Source organism: Ochotona curzoniae, unplaced genomic scaffold, assembly GCF_017591425.1.
Source record: "Ochotona curzoniae isolate NIBS_2020 unplaced genomic scaffold, NIBS_Ocur_1.0 contig_2688, whole genome shotgun sequence".
Classification (NCBI taxonomy): domain Eukaryota; kingdom Metazoa; phylum Chordata; class Mammalia; order Lagomorpha; family Ochotonidae; genus Ochotona; species Ochotona curzoniae.
In genome coordinates, this window is record NW_024465553.1 from 23,997,983 (window position 1) to 24,014,698 (window position 16,716).

Here is a 16,716-nt window from a genome sequence, read left to right on the forward strand (position 1 = left end):
CCTGGGGAAGCAGTGGAGGATAGCTCAAGTGCTTGGGCTTCTGCCACCCACATGGGAGACCCAGATGGAGTTTCAGCTTTAGCTGGCCCAACGCTGGACATTGCAACCACTTGGGGAGTGAACCAGTGGACAAAAGATCTGTCTCTTTAACTCCACCATTCAAATAAATAAACCTTTTAAAACAAAGCAAAGGGGCCCACGCATGCCTGGATGGCTGTGCGAAGATGACCCGGACAGGGGCGTGGCTGAACAGCTCACCACAAAGTCCCTGGCAGGGAGTTCAAGAGGCTTCAGCTCATCCATGTCTTCTGATCCATAGGTGAGGGCAAGAGGGCAGCATTGGTCTCCACCAGCTAGTAGCCAGGCGGGGACAAGAACACAGGGCACCTGGCTAGGGCACTTGTGGCCACTGAGCATGGAACTGTAAGACTGGCCCATCCTCTCAGTGGCCACAGAATAGGCATGGCAGCTGCAGGATGGGGCTCCCTCTGCTGTGCCCCAGGAAGCCGCCGCACCCCTGCCCTCCTCACCTGCCCTGGTTTGCCTCAGCAGCCACATGTTCAGGCTGTACCCACCTTCCTAGTACAGAAGATGCCCAGGGTCCTAACCTGGCAGACCTGTGGGAACACCTGGCAGAAGCCTGCCAGCCGCCTGAGCCCAGGCTCTAGCCAGAGCAAACTAACAAGGCAAGGAGGCCAGGCCCCCGTGCAGAAAACCCAATCAACTCAGGGGGGCGTGCCTGCTCCTTGGGAACAACTCGCTGTGGGAATGCCAGTTCAACCCAGGAGCTGTCCTGGGAAAATGAACATTTCCAAGCTCCAAATTTAGAAACCTCCCCTTCTAAGACTTCCCCTGGGAACTCGAGGGGGAGAGAAAAGGAGAAGGCACCATAGACTAGAAACTTCTGTGTATTTGAAAAATGTTCCCTGCACTGCCCCCCAGCCTCTCTGAGAAGGAGGTCGGCATGAGCGGAAGTGGCTGTGGAACAGGCCCAGGCCTCCCCCCTCCCCCTCCGACACCCCAGGCCCACCCCGGCCGGACCCCAGGAAGGAGGCCACTCACAGGTGGGTTGGTCAGCAGTAGTTATTGCACTGTTGGCAAATAATGAAATGTGTATAACAGGAGTGACAACCCTCAAAGTACCGCAGCGGCCCCGACATGCGGGAGATTACACATGGGGGGCACATGTGCCCACCTGCACACACACACACACACACGCACACACGCACACTCAGACTCATGCCCCACAGGAAAGAAAGCAATAAATTATTGGCTTCATTGCTGCCTGGAGCCTAAGACGACAGAGTGTTACAGAACCAGGCCCCTGCCCCCGAGTCTCCGGGTACTGGCTGGGTAGAGGTGAGCTTAAATATTTGGCTTCTTATACCAAGGGAGGGATTATTTACAAGAGCAGGGTGGCACACCAGCCCCTGGCCCAGGTGGCGGGGGGGGGGTCCCCCAACCTCAGGTCCCCCAGTCAACCTATGGAGTTCAAGGCCTGGAACTTCTGCCTCAGGTTTCTGACGCGGCCCCGCTGGCTGGCGTCGGCCGAGTCCCTGGGCCCCTCTTCCTTCGGGGGATACTGTGTAGTCTCTGGGCCCTGCCCACCATCCTCACCCACCTCTTCCTGCAGCCCTGCAGTAGGGCTGGGGAGGGGCCCCTTCTCCATGACAATCACCCGCTGATGGTTGTCCAGGGTGACATCCGCAGTGACATACAGGGCCTCACTCCCCGGGGGCTCGGTGCTCAGGCTGCAGCAGCGGCCCACCCTGCCCGACAGCGGGGGCTCCAACATGTTCTCGGGTACCGAGCGGCTCCGATTGACAGGTGGGCCGCGGGCTCGGCCGCCCTGGCCCTGGACAGCCTCATCATGGGATGCATACTTGGAACAGAGTTCCCGGACGTCTGGCCAGTGGAAGGTCTCTGTGTCGAAGGGGCTGAGGGGGCTCCGAGTGCTGGGCCGGACGCCTGGAGAGGTGGTCCTGGGACTGACAGCAGAGGGGCTGAAAGACAGCTGCCGTGGTGACACGTCCCCAGCCGGGGAGGCCTTGGGGTCTCTGTGTTCAGCGATGCTCAGCTGCTCTGGGCTCAGCAGCGACAGTGGCAGCCTCCTCCTACCTGCGAGGAGAGAGCGAGAGCTTAGGCCGGGCCTTGGAGCACAGCAAGGGCTGCCAGGCTCCAGCCCTTTCCTCAGAGGTCACTCTCACAGCCTCCAGCCTGCACAGGTTCCCCAGGCATGCCTCTCACCGACACTCCTACCTTTGCCACCAGGTGGCTCTCCAGCTGCCTCCTGCAGGCATTTCCCGCCTTCGAGGACCGTGACCGGTGAACCCCTTTCCCACGGCAGAGGTGGCCTGGCTGACTTGTTCTTGATGCGGAGGCTGTACTGGCGTGCCAGCTGGTAGACCTTGTTCTTGACACGCTGGCTCATGTGACTGTCCATCACATGGGACAGCTGCATGATGCGGGGATGCAGGGGGGTGACCAGCTCGCCGGGGGCACTGCCACTCAGCTCCTTCACCAGCTCTTTGAGCTCACGGGCGAGGTGGGCCGCACTGGGCCGCTCGGTTGGGGAGGCGCTCTCGGGCGAGGCCGCGGCCGACTCCTCCGTGATGGCCCCCAGCTCGTGCTCCTCCAGGATGAAGAGCGGCTCGTGCAGGTCCAAGCCATTGGCCTGGCGCCGGCCCCGCCCCTCCCTCGGGCCCCCCTCGGGCGCCTCCTTATCCTCCTCCATCATCTCCCACATCTTCACCATTTCCGAAGACGGACGGAACTCGGCCTCTGTGATGGGAGCTGGCTCGCCTGCACCCACCTGGCCTGGTCCTGGGAGATCAAACAGGGCCCACGAGGCCGGCCGGGAGCCCGCCTGGCGCCTGCAGCCCGCCGGCGCCACCCACGGCTCCGGGTCTGGCCGCGGAAGGCTGTTGAACCTGGAGACGGAGTTGCGCACCAGGCCCTTGGGGATGTAGGACAGGCTCTCACGGCGCCGGATGCTGAAGCCGGCATCATGGTGTTCAGCGTTCTCATAGTAGTTCTTGATCTTGTCTAGCACCAGCCGGTCCCGTGTGGATAGCAGCGACTCCTTCTTCTTGCAGGAAGCCTTGTCGGGCTCGGTGGGGCAGACAGGGCTGCTGGACTCAGTCCCGTTTACCGGTGGTCCACCATCCATGGCCACGGCCATGCTACCGTCCATGTCAGGCAGGGGCTGAGAGGCCTGGGAGGAGTCCGTGGTGCTGCTGCCCCGTCGGGCTGGGCCCTTCTCACTACCCTCCAGGCTGAGCATGCTGCTGCTCCGGCTGGCCAGCCGAGGTGGCGTCCCCAAGCCGCTGGACTTGTCCTCCAGCGCCAGACTGCTCCGCCGGGAGAAGCTGCTTGCAAACCTCTCGGCGATGACACTGGCCTGGTCTAGGACGGAGGGAGGCAGGAGGCTCTCAGGCTCCTGCACGGGGCCCATTTCCTCCTCCTCCTCCTCCTCCTCCTCGTCCTCACTGCTCAGGGCCTTCAGCTCTTCAGGACTCTCGGCCATGGGGAATTCCTCTGCGTCCACAGTGGGATCCAGCTGTGGCGGCTCTTCGTGGGCATCAAGATGCATCTCCAGAGACTCTGGAGCCTCGGCATCTGATGGCATCTCCTCGGGGCCAGGACCCTCCATGGCTGTAAACACCTCCTCCTCCGGCTCAGCCCCAGGCTCAGGGTCTGACGGCTCGCCCTGGAACAGAGCACAGAGCACTCATGGGAGGAAAAGCCTTCTGCCGGTCCCACAGCCCATGGCCTCTGATCACCGCGTCCCCTCATGTCCCATCCAGCTGCCTGCTGATGTACATTTTGGGGAGCAGCAGGTGAGGGCTCAAGTGCTTGGGCTCCTGCTGGCCACGTGGGAACGCACTCCCGAGGCACCGTCTGACTCCTGGCTTTAGCCCAGCTCAGCCTTGGCTACTGTGGTCATTTGGACGATGAACCAGCACATGGGAGATAGCTCGCTCTCTCTCAATTTGTTGATTAATTAAAAGAAAAGAAAACAAAACAAAACAAAACCTCCTTCCAAGCCTTCCAAGACCTCAGGGATTAGGGAGAGCAGGGCCTGCTTAGAGCCCAGTGGGGCACAACTCAAAACAAGGGTCACTGGTCCTCAGAGAGAGAGGAGACGATGAAGGAGCCGTTCCTTCACCCTGCTGGGACACTGGACCCTCGTCCTCAAGCCTGAGGGAAAGGCTGGGGACAGCGATGGGGTAAGGTGGAGACACTATGCAGCCACAGGGAACTAGAGGGACCAGGTGAGAATACACAACTCCAAGTTAGCACGATTCAGGCTGCCTGCGGCCAAATCCCAGCCTGCAGGGCCAGGCAGTTCCCAGGAGGCCTTAAGGCCTCACACTGGGGCCTGCGCCACGCAGCAGGCCACCTCTAGGTACCCAGGAGGCTAGGGCCTCCTGTGTGGCTCAGCCTACACATGACACCACAGCCAAGCATGGCAATCTTGTCAGACAGGAACGTGGCTCCTGCTGGCCAGTGGCCCCAGCACCTGTGGGCCCAGGGTGACTGCACATGGCCAACAGATGGGCGGGAAGGAAGCACATGTGAGAACTCCCTCCTGAGCGCCTTTGGCGGTAACATGAACCCTGGAACTGGCTGGTGCATGGAGCTGTGCCGAGAGGTCGGCGCATTCCAAGCAGGTGCACCTGCCTCCACCTGCTCTCAGGCTCCAGACCTGCACTACGTGACACAGTGGCCTCCAGCCACGCTGGCTGTAAGAACCCGAAATGCGGCTAAACTGAGACCTGCTGTAAAAGACACACCAGGTTTCAAAGTCTTTATATTAAAAATTTAAACATTTTACATTGTGGGTCAGGCACAACAGGCTAGTGGCTAAAATCCTCCATGCGTCGGGATCCCATATGGTTGCCGGCTTGTATCCCAGCTGTTCCATTTCCCATCCAGCTCCCTGCTTGTGGCCTGGGAAAGCAGTAGAGGATGGCCCGAGGCCTTGGGACCCTGCACCCGCACAGGAGACCCTGAGGAGGCTCCTGGCTCTGGATCACTTCAGCTCTGGCTGTTGCAGCCACTTGGGAAGTGAACCAGCAGATATAAAATCCTTCTCTCTGTATCTCCTTCTCTCTGCAAATCTGACTTTCCAATAAAAATAATAAATCTTTAAAAAAAATTCTTAAGAAAAAGTTTACTTACATATTGAGAATGATGATGCAAACACACAAGGGATATAACATATACTATTAAAATTAATGTTACCTTTTGTTTTCTACTAAGAAAAGTATTTGTTTTTTTTTGAGAGGCAGAGGGTCAGACAGATCTGCTGGTTCATTCCCCAAAGACTAGCAGCGGCCGGGGCTGCACCAGCCTGCAGCTAGGAGTTGCCAACTCAGTCCAGGTCTCCCACATGGTAAGTATGCCAAGGTCTGTACTGGAAGCTGCAGTCAGAAGCCAGAGCTGGGAATCGAACCCAGGCGCTCAACGTAGGACATGCACATTTTAACTGCTAGGCTAAATGCCTGCCCTCCTTTTAAGCTGTTTTGTTTTTCTTTATTTGATTGTCCTTTAGTGTTTTGCCTATTTATTTGAAAGAGTTAACAGAGGAAAAGACAGATCTTCCCTCCACTGGCACACTCTTCAAATGGCTTTTAACAGGCAGGACTGAACCAAGCCAAAGCCAGGAGCCAGGAGCTTCATCGAGGTCTGCCACGTGAGTATTTGGGCTATCTTCCACTGCTTCTCCAGGAGCATTAGCAGGGAGCTGGACTGGACGAGGAGCATCTGGGACATGAACCAGCACGCGTATGGCATGCTGGCCCTGCAGGGGGCACCTTTACCAACTCTGCCACAAAGCCATTGCCCTCTACCTTTTTAATTTTTTTCCACATGATTACTAGAAAACTGAACTTCTGCATGCGGCTTGCATTCTGTTCCCATCAGATGGCACCACCGTTTGCATTCCTCCAACATTTGGCTGTCATAGCACTGGGCAGTGGGTGGGGAAGTGATGGCAAGCGTAAGAACACAGCCCAAAGTGAGCGCTCACTGTACCCCACATCTGCCGCTGTCTCCATCTTCCTGGTCCCCAAGGCCACAGCTAAGTTTCTGTTGCAGGAAACAGTGCTGCCACTGCCCTGTGGGGCCAGGCACCTCAAGACTCTGCTACGTAACATCAGCTGCCATGCAACGCCCTGCACGCAGGACCCTCCCCTTGGAGCTCTGGGACAGAAAAGGACTTAGCTCCATACAACCGCAGATGGCAGAGGGTGGTGGCAAGTAGGGGGCCACTTAGGCCTGCCCTGCAACAGCCACCCAGGACGAGTCCCAACCACTCAGTCCCTCTTTCCTTCTTGGAGCTGTTGGGGACACAGCCAGAGGTGTAGTATCCATGCCCTCCCCTCCTGCCTCTTTGGCCACAGGTTGTGGTTTAACTGCCCAACCACAGTGGTAGTGGTCCTGTGCACACACAGGTGTCCTGGGTCTGGAATCACATCTGCCCCAAGAAAGGGAGCCCTTTTCCTACTGCATGGAAATGGGGCTTGTCTACTTATTGAAACATGTACCCCTAGGCCCCTGGAAGCAGCGGGGGCAATTCCTGTCCTCACAGAGCCAGAGGGAGAGCCGTGCCCAACAGCCCTGCTTACGGACTGGAGATCCACATACCAGCCGCATCCCACCCACCGGCCGCTCACCTCTGGCAGGGAGGACTCTGACTCAAAGCTCATGCGCTTCTCAGCACTGCTTGGCGACCGGCTGCTGGGTCTTCCGCAGTTCTTAGGATCTTCAGACTCCCTGCGCCCCTTGCCCTGAAGCAAACAGAGGCCAGGGCCGTCACCTGCTGGACCATCAAGGGCGGCTCCTTGTGCATTCCAACACGCACTGCGCCTCCTGCCCCTGCAGGAGGGAGCTGGGCCCATACTGGGAGTCAGCCTGAACTGCCAACCAGGCTGGGCCACAAAAAAACCCTTTCTCAGCATGCAGCTTCACAAACGCCCAGCCCAGCACCCCCTCCCTATCCCCACCCCACCACACTCTCAGCCAGCAGACCCCATCTTTCCAGCCCCCCTCCTCCCTGCCCTCTGCCCACGGCAGGGAGCAAGCCCCTCAGGTAGTTAACTATGGGTTAGCACCCAGTGCCGGAATGGCGCATGCCAGTGGCTCACCAGGGTGCGACAGCGAGCCAGGGAAGGGGTTAAGAAGCATGAGATGGCAGGAGTGGAGGAACCAGGACAGGGCAACAAGGGCAGGGGCAAGGGCAGGGACTCTCGGCTGGGCATGCACATGCCAGCAAACATGCAAGGAGGAGGGGGAGATCAAAGAGACACCTCACCATAGCGCCCCGGGAGAAAAGTAAAGCGTTGGCCCGATAGTGCCAGCAGTGGAGGGCGGCCAGCAGGGAGCTGGCAAAGTCGGCTACCTGCTCTGCCACTGCCAGACTCTCCTCCTCCTCCTCCGAGCCTGGGGGCTCCGGCCCGGCCCCCTTCTCGCTGCCTTCGCCTTGGTGCCCTGCCAGGTCCTCCAGAGAGACCGGAAAGGCCTGCTCCTCCTCCACCACCTCCTCCTCCTCCTCCTCTTCCTCCTGTTCCTCCTCGGCAGCCCCCTCAGCCTCCTCCTCCAGCTGCAGGCCCTGGGGGCAGGGAGGCTGCCCACAGTCCAGGAGGGCGCCCGCGCTGCCTGCGTGCTGTGCAGAGCACAAGAGCCCTCGTGACCGACTGTGGCCAGTGCCCCTCCTCCCCACAGGTGGCTGGGGGTGGGAGGCTCTGTGCAAATAAAAGCACACCCACGTGCCCATCCCTGGACAGCCCACCGGGATCCACAACCTGCTTAAGGACTCAGGACCACCCCACCTCCCCTCCCATCAGGGCATGGGGAGGAACAGAGGATCCATGCCAGCAGCAGGTGCCAGGCCCGGAAGAAGGAACAGGTGGGGAGGGAAGGGGTAAGTCTCCCCGGTGCACCTGCTGGCGGGTGTCTATCAAATCAAGGAAGATGAAAGCCAAAGGGGCCAGGGCAGACCCTGGGCAGTCCCCCACCCCCATCCAGCCATCTACTCCCTCCCTGGTCCCCAGGGCCCTGGTTCTTACCTTCATTCCTGCTGCTCTGGCTGCTGGCATCATCAGGGGAGCCCAGCGAAAGGGTATGAAGGGGAGGGGAGGGAAAAGGGCAGTGAGCAGGAGAAAGGGCCTCTGGGGGCTCCCACTCCAGGCGCCTCACCCCCATCAGCCCACAGAACAGGGCCTAGGCTGCCCAGCAGTTGCTAACCAAACTACTCGAGCCCCCCTGAAATCAAGGGGAGGAATGGGAACAGCGGCCCCTCTACACCGTTCTCCACAGCACCCCACAACCCTGCCCAGGTGGGCCCCTGCTCCACCCTCCTCACCTTTCTCATTTAACTGCCTCAGCAGGTGCTTGGCGGGCTCTGAGGAAGACGACAGTAAAGGGTGGCGTCAGAGTGGGAGGAGAAACGGCCGCACGCCGAGCAGGGTTCCCAAGCTCCTAGGCTACTGCCCCATTCACCAGCTCAAAGTCCGCTCAGGCTCGGCTAGGGCCGCCCTCAACCCCAGGCACGCTCCCACCCGAGTCCGTCAGCCTCCGGAGCAGCCATGAATGCCCTGGCAGCAGCACCCTGCCCACCCAAGGCCCAGGCTCAGGGAAGGGCCTGGACCCACCCATGCTGCCCGCTTCTGGCTACGAGCAGCCTATCAGCGCATTCCCTACTGCCACTGCCATGCCTGCTTGCAGCACCCGGCCAGAGAGTGGAGGGCGCACCCGACTTTCTACGGCCTTGAAGGCCTGGCAGCCCGAAGCCTCGCTGCCCACTGGCAAGTGCAGCCGGGACGCACACGGGATGACCAGGCTCTGGAGACAGACACAAAATACACCTATTAGGTGGACAGTGCCCTCACTAGGGACAAAGAACAGGATTTCAACAGACCCCTCTACAGGGACCTCCGCCCACTCCTTTGCTTGCCCTTATTGTTAACAGGCAAACTGGAAGCTGACCAGCGTTTTCTAGAAACTCAGCACCAGAAGGGAAGTGGGCCAAGCGGGACAGCAGCTTCCAGCACGGCCTGGGAAACGGAATCAAGAAATGCATTTATCTTAGGGCAAGGCAATTTTTGAAGTCCACACATCTCCATAAACCTTCACAAATATCACAGAAGCGCCCTGCTTCTGCAGCACCTACAGGGGCAGACACTAGGCTGCTGTCACCTGCGTGGGAGACCCAGAAGAAGCTCCAGGCTCCTGGCTTTGGCCTGGCCCAGCCCAGCCATGCTAGGCAATCAGTGGACGGAAAATCTCTTGTCTGCTAATGTATGTGGGAAAGCAGAGGAAGACCTGAGGGCACAGCCCGTGTATCTGCTGAAGACTCAGGATGGAAATCTGGCCTCCTGGCTACAGCCCCACCCAGCCCTGGCTATCATGGCCAGAAGAATCGGATCAGTGAGCGCAAGTTGTCTCTGTTTTTGAAATGACTTAAGTATTTTTTTTTAAATATATTTAGTAAGTGCCCAACTATTGATATAATTGATCTGACTGATTCATCCAGCACACAGATGGGGAATTTTTGTTCTTACCCAGGGTCCTCTGGCGATTGATAACCTTATCGATGGACCATACAAGATTATCAACTTCAAAATCAGGCTGCTGTAGAGTCACTGAAGTCTGAGCCCAGCCTGCGGTTGTGAAGGTCGGGCCAGACCAGATGGTGTCCTGGGCTGGACACGAACTGCAGGCTGGACAATGCCCACTCTGAGCAGGTCCTGCCTGTCCACCTCAGTTGTCTGGATGCGGGAAGCCAGGCCCTAAACTCCCCAAGGTGGCCCAGGTCCTGGCTCTCAGGGACTCGGGGTTCCCATAGGTTCAATGGGTTGATTTACTTTATGTATTTAAAAGTCAAACAGAGGGGCTGGAGCCTTGGCCCAACTGGCTAATCCTCCACCTCCAAGTGCTGGGATCCCATACGGATATTACCACAGAGCAAAGTCTCAGAATACAGCGGCAAATCCATCCCCGGGAGACCCGGGAGAGGAAAACGGGATGTTTTCCCAAGACTCAAAGTATAAACATTTCCTGTCTGAACCTGGTGCCACTTGCAGACAACATTTCCCCAGAGTCGGCTCTGGCCCGGGTCACTGCAGAACCTCCCACAGTGTCCGAGAGTGCCCCCTGGTGGACTCAGTGTTGAGTGGCAGAGCAGGAAAGGGCTGGTAAAAAGGGAGCAGAGCTTAGGGGACCCCCGGTGTTCTGGGGGCCTCGCCTGACCTGAGGGAAAGAAAGACCTTAGGCATCCAAAGGCATATGAGCCCCAGGGCTCAGTGATGCTCTTCCTGTCTCTGCCAGGGTTTCTTGACAGCCGAGGACAGCAGTCCCTGACGTGGCCACAGACCTGGGAAAAAGTCTTACAAAGAGACCCGTTTCCCCCCCCAGCGCTGGCTTACCGGACTGCCGGCGCCCCTGGCGCACAGGGTGGGTGGAGACCTCATCCTGGGACGACCAAGCCTTCTTCAGCCGCTCTGGGCTGTAACGGTACCGATTGGGATCTGCACAGAACAGACAGGTGACCAGGTATGTGGCTCCCACGGGACCCCAGGCGTAGCTTCAGCCCCCACAACCCAGCCACAGGAGCCAGAACCCCTCCCACTACCCCACGTTTGGGCCACTTCCCTTCATCTCCCCAGCCCAGGAGCTTCAGGCCCCGAGGTTCTCGCAGGATTCCGGCCCTGATCATGCGCTGGGCACCTCCTCCCCCAGCCCTCAACAGGGGGCATTGCCCTTTGCTCCCGGAATAAAAACAATGGGCACCACGATGGTGACAAAGGGGCACTCACAGTAGGAGTCCATTTCCAAGATGGCTTCCTTGGCCTGCGAGAGAAGGAAACCCAGCTATAGTTAGCACCTGGCACGTGCCATGCCTCTCTCACCCACAGAGCTGGCACACCTTGCACAAGAGCATCAGCCTGTGCCGTGCCAGGGCCTGGGATATGATGTAGCGACAGCATCTGGGAAGCAGGGCCTCAGCCCACCCTAGAGACCTGGTTCAGAACAAGGGAACACATTCTCCCTGCAGCCCACCAGGGGGCAGCACTCTGGGAACGGACCTTTTGAGGAATGGTGGCGTGGTGATTCTCCAGGATGAGCCTCTTGATGTGGTGGGTCCAGTTCCGCTTCTCCTCCACCGTCTTGGCCTGGGAAGACCCGAGGGAAGGAGGGCCCACGCTATGATTACAGCAGGCCCAGGACCAGGGCGGCACGAAATGTGCACTCCATCAGTCAGGGATTAGCCGGGAGAGCCCTAGGTATGTTAGTCCCTCTGGGAAAGTGACCCTGAGCCCTCACCATATCCCAGTGACCCCTGACCCTTCCCATCCCTGCTTGACCCGTGCAGACTCCGCAGCTTGGGACAGCTGGGCGAGCGGAGGAGCCAGGAACACAGGCCCTGAGGCCATGCAGGCAGCCCTCACCTGGATGCTGTACTGCTGCTTGCTGTGCTTGTAGTGGGTGACGGTGAAGCACAGGGAGTCTCTGGTGCTCTCAATGAGCATCAGCGAGGAGCACTGGGGGCGGAGGGGAGAGTCCGTCAAGCCCGGGAGAGGCAGGCAGGCATACCGCCCAGTGGGGGTCAGAAGGATGGGGCTACAACCCAAGGACAGCAAAAGGAGCCCAGCAGGGAGGGTGGTGGGCAGCCCACTCACCGGGATGTGGCCCTTGTAGACAAAGTGGTCACCCCGCTTCTTGGTGATGAGAAGCGTCTTGTCAAACAGGAAGAAAGTCCTCTCGTTGCGCACGCGGTGCACACGGAATGTGCCCTCCAGGACCAGCTCTCCGTATGTGGTCAGGTCCGGCCCCTTCCAGTTGATAAGCAGTGACTGGATCTCCTGCAGCCCAGAGGCCAGTGCCCGGGGGTCAGCGCCATGGACCTGGTGGGGAGAGCTACCGTGGCTCTGCCTAAGCCCACCCACACACCCTGCCCCGAGGACCTGTAAGCGGACAGCATGCTCGTGCCTCCTCTTCATGTCGTTGATGTACCAGGCCACACAGGTCATGGTGTCAATGGCATCCTCCACCACCTCGAAGCCATCCTCCTCGTCGTCAAAGTGTTTGGCGATCTCCTGTGCAGGACATAAGGGGTTCAGGCTCTGCCTGACCCTGACCCCCAGGGCCCCCTGTGCAGCATGACGTGGGGGAGCAGGGAGAAGCTGAGGCTACCTGGAGCAGCAGGTGGTACTTGAGAATACGCTGCACTGGCTTCAGTAGGTAGGAGCCCAAGGGCAGTGAGTGCTGCAACAGGGCCTGCCGCTCCCGGAAGAACTTGGCCTGCTGCTTGTCCCGCATGCACTCCGTCAGGGCAGCCACCGAGCTGGCAGTGTGGAGAGGAGAGGCCGTGGTACTGCCTGAGCGAGGCTAGGCAGAAGCAGGGGAACGGGCGGGGAGGGGGCGGATCTCCAGACTCACCTACCAGCTCTGCCTCCCCTCTGCACCCCAAATACTCACTTGGGGTAGTTGTTGCAGTACTGGGTGTAGATATCAAACTCTTGGCTCTAGCAGGAAAACCAGAACCCGTGATGAATACCCGGAGAGTCCCATCGGGCAGTCAAGCTGGTGGTACCCAGGACAGACCCCCAGCTCCCCGGGCTGCACTCTGCCCCCTCCCACCTGTGGTCCAGCCTTGGACCAGGACATCACTTATCCAGCAGAGCCCCCCAGGACTACTGTCCTCTTACACAGGATGTGCCTGTCCCTCTGGGCCACCCTCCTGGGGCAGCCCAAGGGGCAGGGACCCAGCCCGTCTTACCCTTTCCACAAAGCAGCTGGCCACGGCCACAGGGTCACTGTTACAGCTATCCAGGTCTCTGAGGAGCTGGCTGTGGGGAGGGCGGAGCAGAGCGGCCATCAGACCCCTCACCTGGGCAGCCTCAGTGACAAGTCCCGCCCCACCTCCTCACACAGAGCCCACCCCAGCGGCTGTCATGCGAAGGGGCATCTGGGACTTTGCAGCCTGCAAGGGAGCACTGCCCACAAACGACACATCCACAGAAAAACACCCTGCATGACACATGGCTGGAGGTGGGTGGGGGAGACATGTGCTGGGCAGGCAGGAGATGGCGAGGGGACATCAGTACCCACCTTGAGAGGGGACACGGCTCCTCTGTGGCAGGAGTCAAACACACAAAAGCTCAGGTTAAGGAGGAATTGGAGAGGAGGGACTAGTAAGCCAAGAGGACCTCCAGGAAAGAAGATGGGGGATGCAAGAAGATGGGGACACACAAAGCAGCAGGTGGACCCTGGAACCGCTTGTTCTCCAATGGGGACGCTGCAGGAAACCCTGGAAGCAGTAGGTCCCCTGCCTCCTCCTTCCCAATCCTTGCCCACCTGCCTAAGGCTCACCTGCATCCCACCCTCTCACACTAGCCCAGCTGTAGAGCTGTCTGTTCCTGCTTAGGGGTGGCAGACGGTTCCTTCCACGGAATGCTCTCTTGACCAGGGTCCTTTCCCTTTTAGAGTCCCCGGTCCCTGAGGGCAGACTCTAGCCCTCCAGGGACTTCCCTCACCTCAGGCAGCCCCTCCCTGCACCTTGAACAGCCTCCTTGCATCAGTCTAGCCTGGCCTATGCATCCCACATAACTTCTCCAGGAACCCTGAATTCTCTTGGGGCCACTGGGGGTGAGGAGGAGAAGAAATAGGAGTTGTGCAAGTGGAGGATGTAGGTGAGAAGGCAGGGAGCTGTGCAGCCACCACCCTCGCCCTGTCCTCCCCCCCCCCCCAGGCAGCTGCTCCAGGCTGGCCTCTCCCAGCAAGCACACGCCTCCTGCCTCTGGGAGAGAGCATACCAGCCCCAGGGCACACCTCCCCAGCAGGTGCAGGGAGCCACCTGCAAACTCCTTTGCAGGATGGGCCACCTCCTGCCCATCCCTCAGGAATCACAGCCAGCGTCTAGAAAGTCCAGAGCTGCCCCAAGGTGGACCTTGCCAGCAGGTCATACCTGTTCAGTGCATAGATGCTTTCGATGTTGCCAAAGAGGGCGCTGACCTGTTCGGGCTTCAGCAGCCCTGGTGTGTCGATAATCTCCAAGAGGTAGTCCTGTGTGGAGCCAGACAGAGTCAGCCTGCCTGGCTCTCTCCTGGTCCCCTATCTGCCGCCCCAGCCTTAGCTCTTTTGTGTCCACTGCACCTCCAGGAACGGCACCCACCGTGCCCCCAATGACCACGGTTTGACCTCGGTGCTCACCTCCACGATGCTCCTCAGGTCCTGCACATACATGCGTTCTGTTTCCACGATCTCCCGCACCACCCGGCCCAGGTAGCTGAGCTTGTGGTGGGCCGGCCCTGCTGAGGAGGCGCGACCACCGAACGGGGAGCGGGGCCCCTTCCCGGCCAGCCAGCTGCTTGAGTTGTTGTTGCTGTTGGAGCCCTGCCGGCCACGCGGGGAGCCTGCCCCATTCTCGGCAGGGGCCTCAGTTCCATTGGGCTCCTCCATGGCACCACGGCTGTCACGGGATGAGCCCGACGAGGTGGTCGAGGTTGAACTCAGGCTCACGGGGCGCTGCTGGCTGCGGTCTTGGTGGAGGGAGGCAGAGACGGGCATCCTGGCATCGCTGCCTGGCGGGGGCACCACCCCGGGGAGGTTCTGGAGGGAAAAAGACAGACAAACGGTCACCATGGAAACGAAGCGGCAGCAAGGTGGCTGCTGGAACCACTGGAGGAGAGGTACAACGCAGAACCGTTAGGCAATCTGCACAGAGTTCAGCTTTACAAGACGGACGGACAGTGGCAACTGTTGCCCAAGGCTCCATGTACTCAACTATATCATGGCTCCAAAGTGGTGAGCGTAGGCCTCTTACCACAGTTGGAAAATGACGCACAACTCCAGGGAAGGCCCCTCTGGCAGGCAGACGCTGGGCACCCACGAGGATGCCCATGTCACGTGGCTTCCCAACTGCAACAGTCCCACCCTGCCACCCTTCCTCAGGCAGTTTGGGTGGCTCACACCAGGGACAGTGAGGGAGTTGGAAGGAAGTCCTCCCAAGCACAGTGGCCCTGGGTGCTTACAGACGTTCAGTCCCTGTCACCTGGGCCAAGCACCTAGGCCATCAGCAGCTCCTCAGAGTCCACTAGAGATGGATACAGCCTCCCCAGGGCTGGGTCCGCAAGGAGGAAACACCCTGCCACCCACACAGCTCTGGGCACAGTGCCTGCAACAGGGCAGACACTCCACACCAACGCAGCCAGGACAATGGAAACTGTTTGAAAGTGCTGCGTAGGTGCCCACCTGCCGGGGGCCTAGCTGGGGTCACCTGCAGGTTCAGGCAGACACAACACATACACCAGAGGGTTAACAGTCTCCCCAGCAGTGCCAAATCCCAGCAGCCCGCACCCCTACCATGAACTTGAACTCTCTAGCTAGTGATGGGAAAAAGGACATGGTAGTGAGGTAGAGCCAACATCAGCCTCTGTCTGTCCCACACCCCACACCTGGCACAGGCAGGGCCATGACTCACACAGTCCCCGGGGAAACTGCCCAGGCCTCAGGCGCTGCTGAGCCCGCTCCGCTAGTTCCCTCCGCACAGCTTGGCCAGAGCCATGGCTCGGAACACCGGAAGCTGCGCCCAGGTGAGGTAAACATATGTGGACTTTACCCCCTGAACAGGTGGTACACCTCACAGGCAGGCCCACCTAGAGCTGCAAGAGGAGGCGGTCACAGCGAAGGGGGGGGGGGGTGCTCCTTCAGGCCGCAGTCACTCTGTGCCCATCCCACACACACCAGCCTCCGGAATGCCCATCTGCTGCTGCTTCCAGAGGGAACAAGGAACGGCTCCTGGACATACCTGTCACTGTAACTGACCCAAGTCCTTCCCTCCATAGCCCGACTCCTCACAAGCTGCCTGATCAACTGCCCAGGGTGGAGGTTTGCACTTCAGGAAGCATCTTGAACATGGCATCCCTCTGACACCCCGGGCACTCAGTGCCACCCCACCCCATGTTTTGCTTCTCTTCCCCACTCTGAAAGTCAGTGCAGGACGCCAGCTTTGCCCAGAATGGTTCCTCCCCCGACCCCACCCCCAACCTGCATGACCTACACCAACCTTCAGGTCTCCCACCAGAAGCCACGCCCTCTTGGAACTTCATCAGATCCCTAAATCTGGGGGAGGGGCCCTTCCATGTATTCTTAGAGCCTCCCAGAGCTCCAAGATCAGACCCTCCAGGACACAGCACCAGATCCCTTAGTGTCCCCAGCCAGAGGGTGTCACCTCTGCTGTGCTCTGCAGAAGCCCCCCAACTCATTAGACACAAGACCACTCAAGTGATGCTTTCTGCTGTATCCTGCCCCACCCCCGCCAAACACACAGAGGCAGGTCTCCAGGTCTCTCCAGCCCAAAGATGCTCCACCCTAGCCCTTGACGCCAGTCCTGTGGCCAGTCCTCCGATGTCCTTCACAGTGTGTGCATGGCCAGGCCCCACCCCCTATCCCCATCCATCAATCCCAGCTGGAACAACAAGGCCCCAGCAGGGATTTCAGGCCTAAGATCTTTCCCATATTCAGGGAGTTCCTGGGGAGAAGCTCTATGGAAAAGGCCCAAGTCCCAGATGGCGTTCACATGCAACCAGGTCCCAGACTCAGAGCAGAGGATTAATCACAGCGCTACCCCCGGACGGACACACACACACACACACACACACACACACACACACACACACACACAGAGTCATCACTTACTCCCCAGGACAG

General features: G+C 59.3%; 1 protein-coding gene across 6 annotated transcripts; it reads right to left on the reverse strand.

Moving 5' to 3' along the window:
* Nucleotides 1-1,069: 1,069 nt before the first annotated feature.
* Nucleotides 1,070-15,861, reverse strand: PLEKHG3 (pleckstrin homology and RhoGEF domain containing G3). 6 transcript variants are annotated; one of them, XM_040975443.1, is made up of 19 exons: nt 14,218-15,861; nt 13,973-14,070; nt 12,785-12,854; nt 12,484-12,530; nt 12,199-12,349; nt 11,970-12,101; nt 11,685-11,867; nt 11,454-11,546; nt 11,091-11,177; nt 10,821-10,854; nt 10,431-10,532; nt 8,758-8,847; nt 8,369-8,407; nt 8,073-8,092; nt 7,406-7,669; nt 6,681-6,794; nt 4,680-4,689; nt 2,260-3,696; nt 1,070-2,118 (listed from the first exon to the last, which is right to left on the reverse strand). In XM_040975443.1, exons 1-19 carry the CDS (start codon nt 14,647-14,649, stop codon nt 1,478-1,480), a joined length of 4,044 nt encoding a protein of 1,347 aa, XP_040831377.1. In that variant the 5' UTR covers nt 14,650-15,861; the 3' UTR covers nt 1,070-1,477. The 6 variants fall into 6 exon arrangements, with proteins under 6 accessions (XP_040831377.1, XP_040831376.1, XP_040831375.1 ...); XM_040975442.1 differs by lacking the exons at nt 4,680-4,689; nt 8,758-8,847 and having other exon boundaries at nt 2,260-3,709; nt 7,319-7,669; nt 14,218-15,860; XM_040975441.1 differs by lacking the exons at nt 4,680-4,689; nt 8,758-8,847 and having other exon boundaries at nt 2,260-3,709; nt 7,319-7,669; nt 8,073-8,095; nt 14,218-15,860.
* Nucleotides 15,862-16,716: the final 855 nt, after the last annotated feature.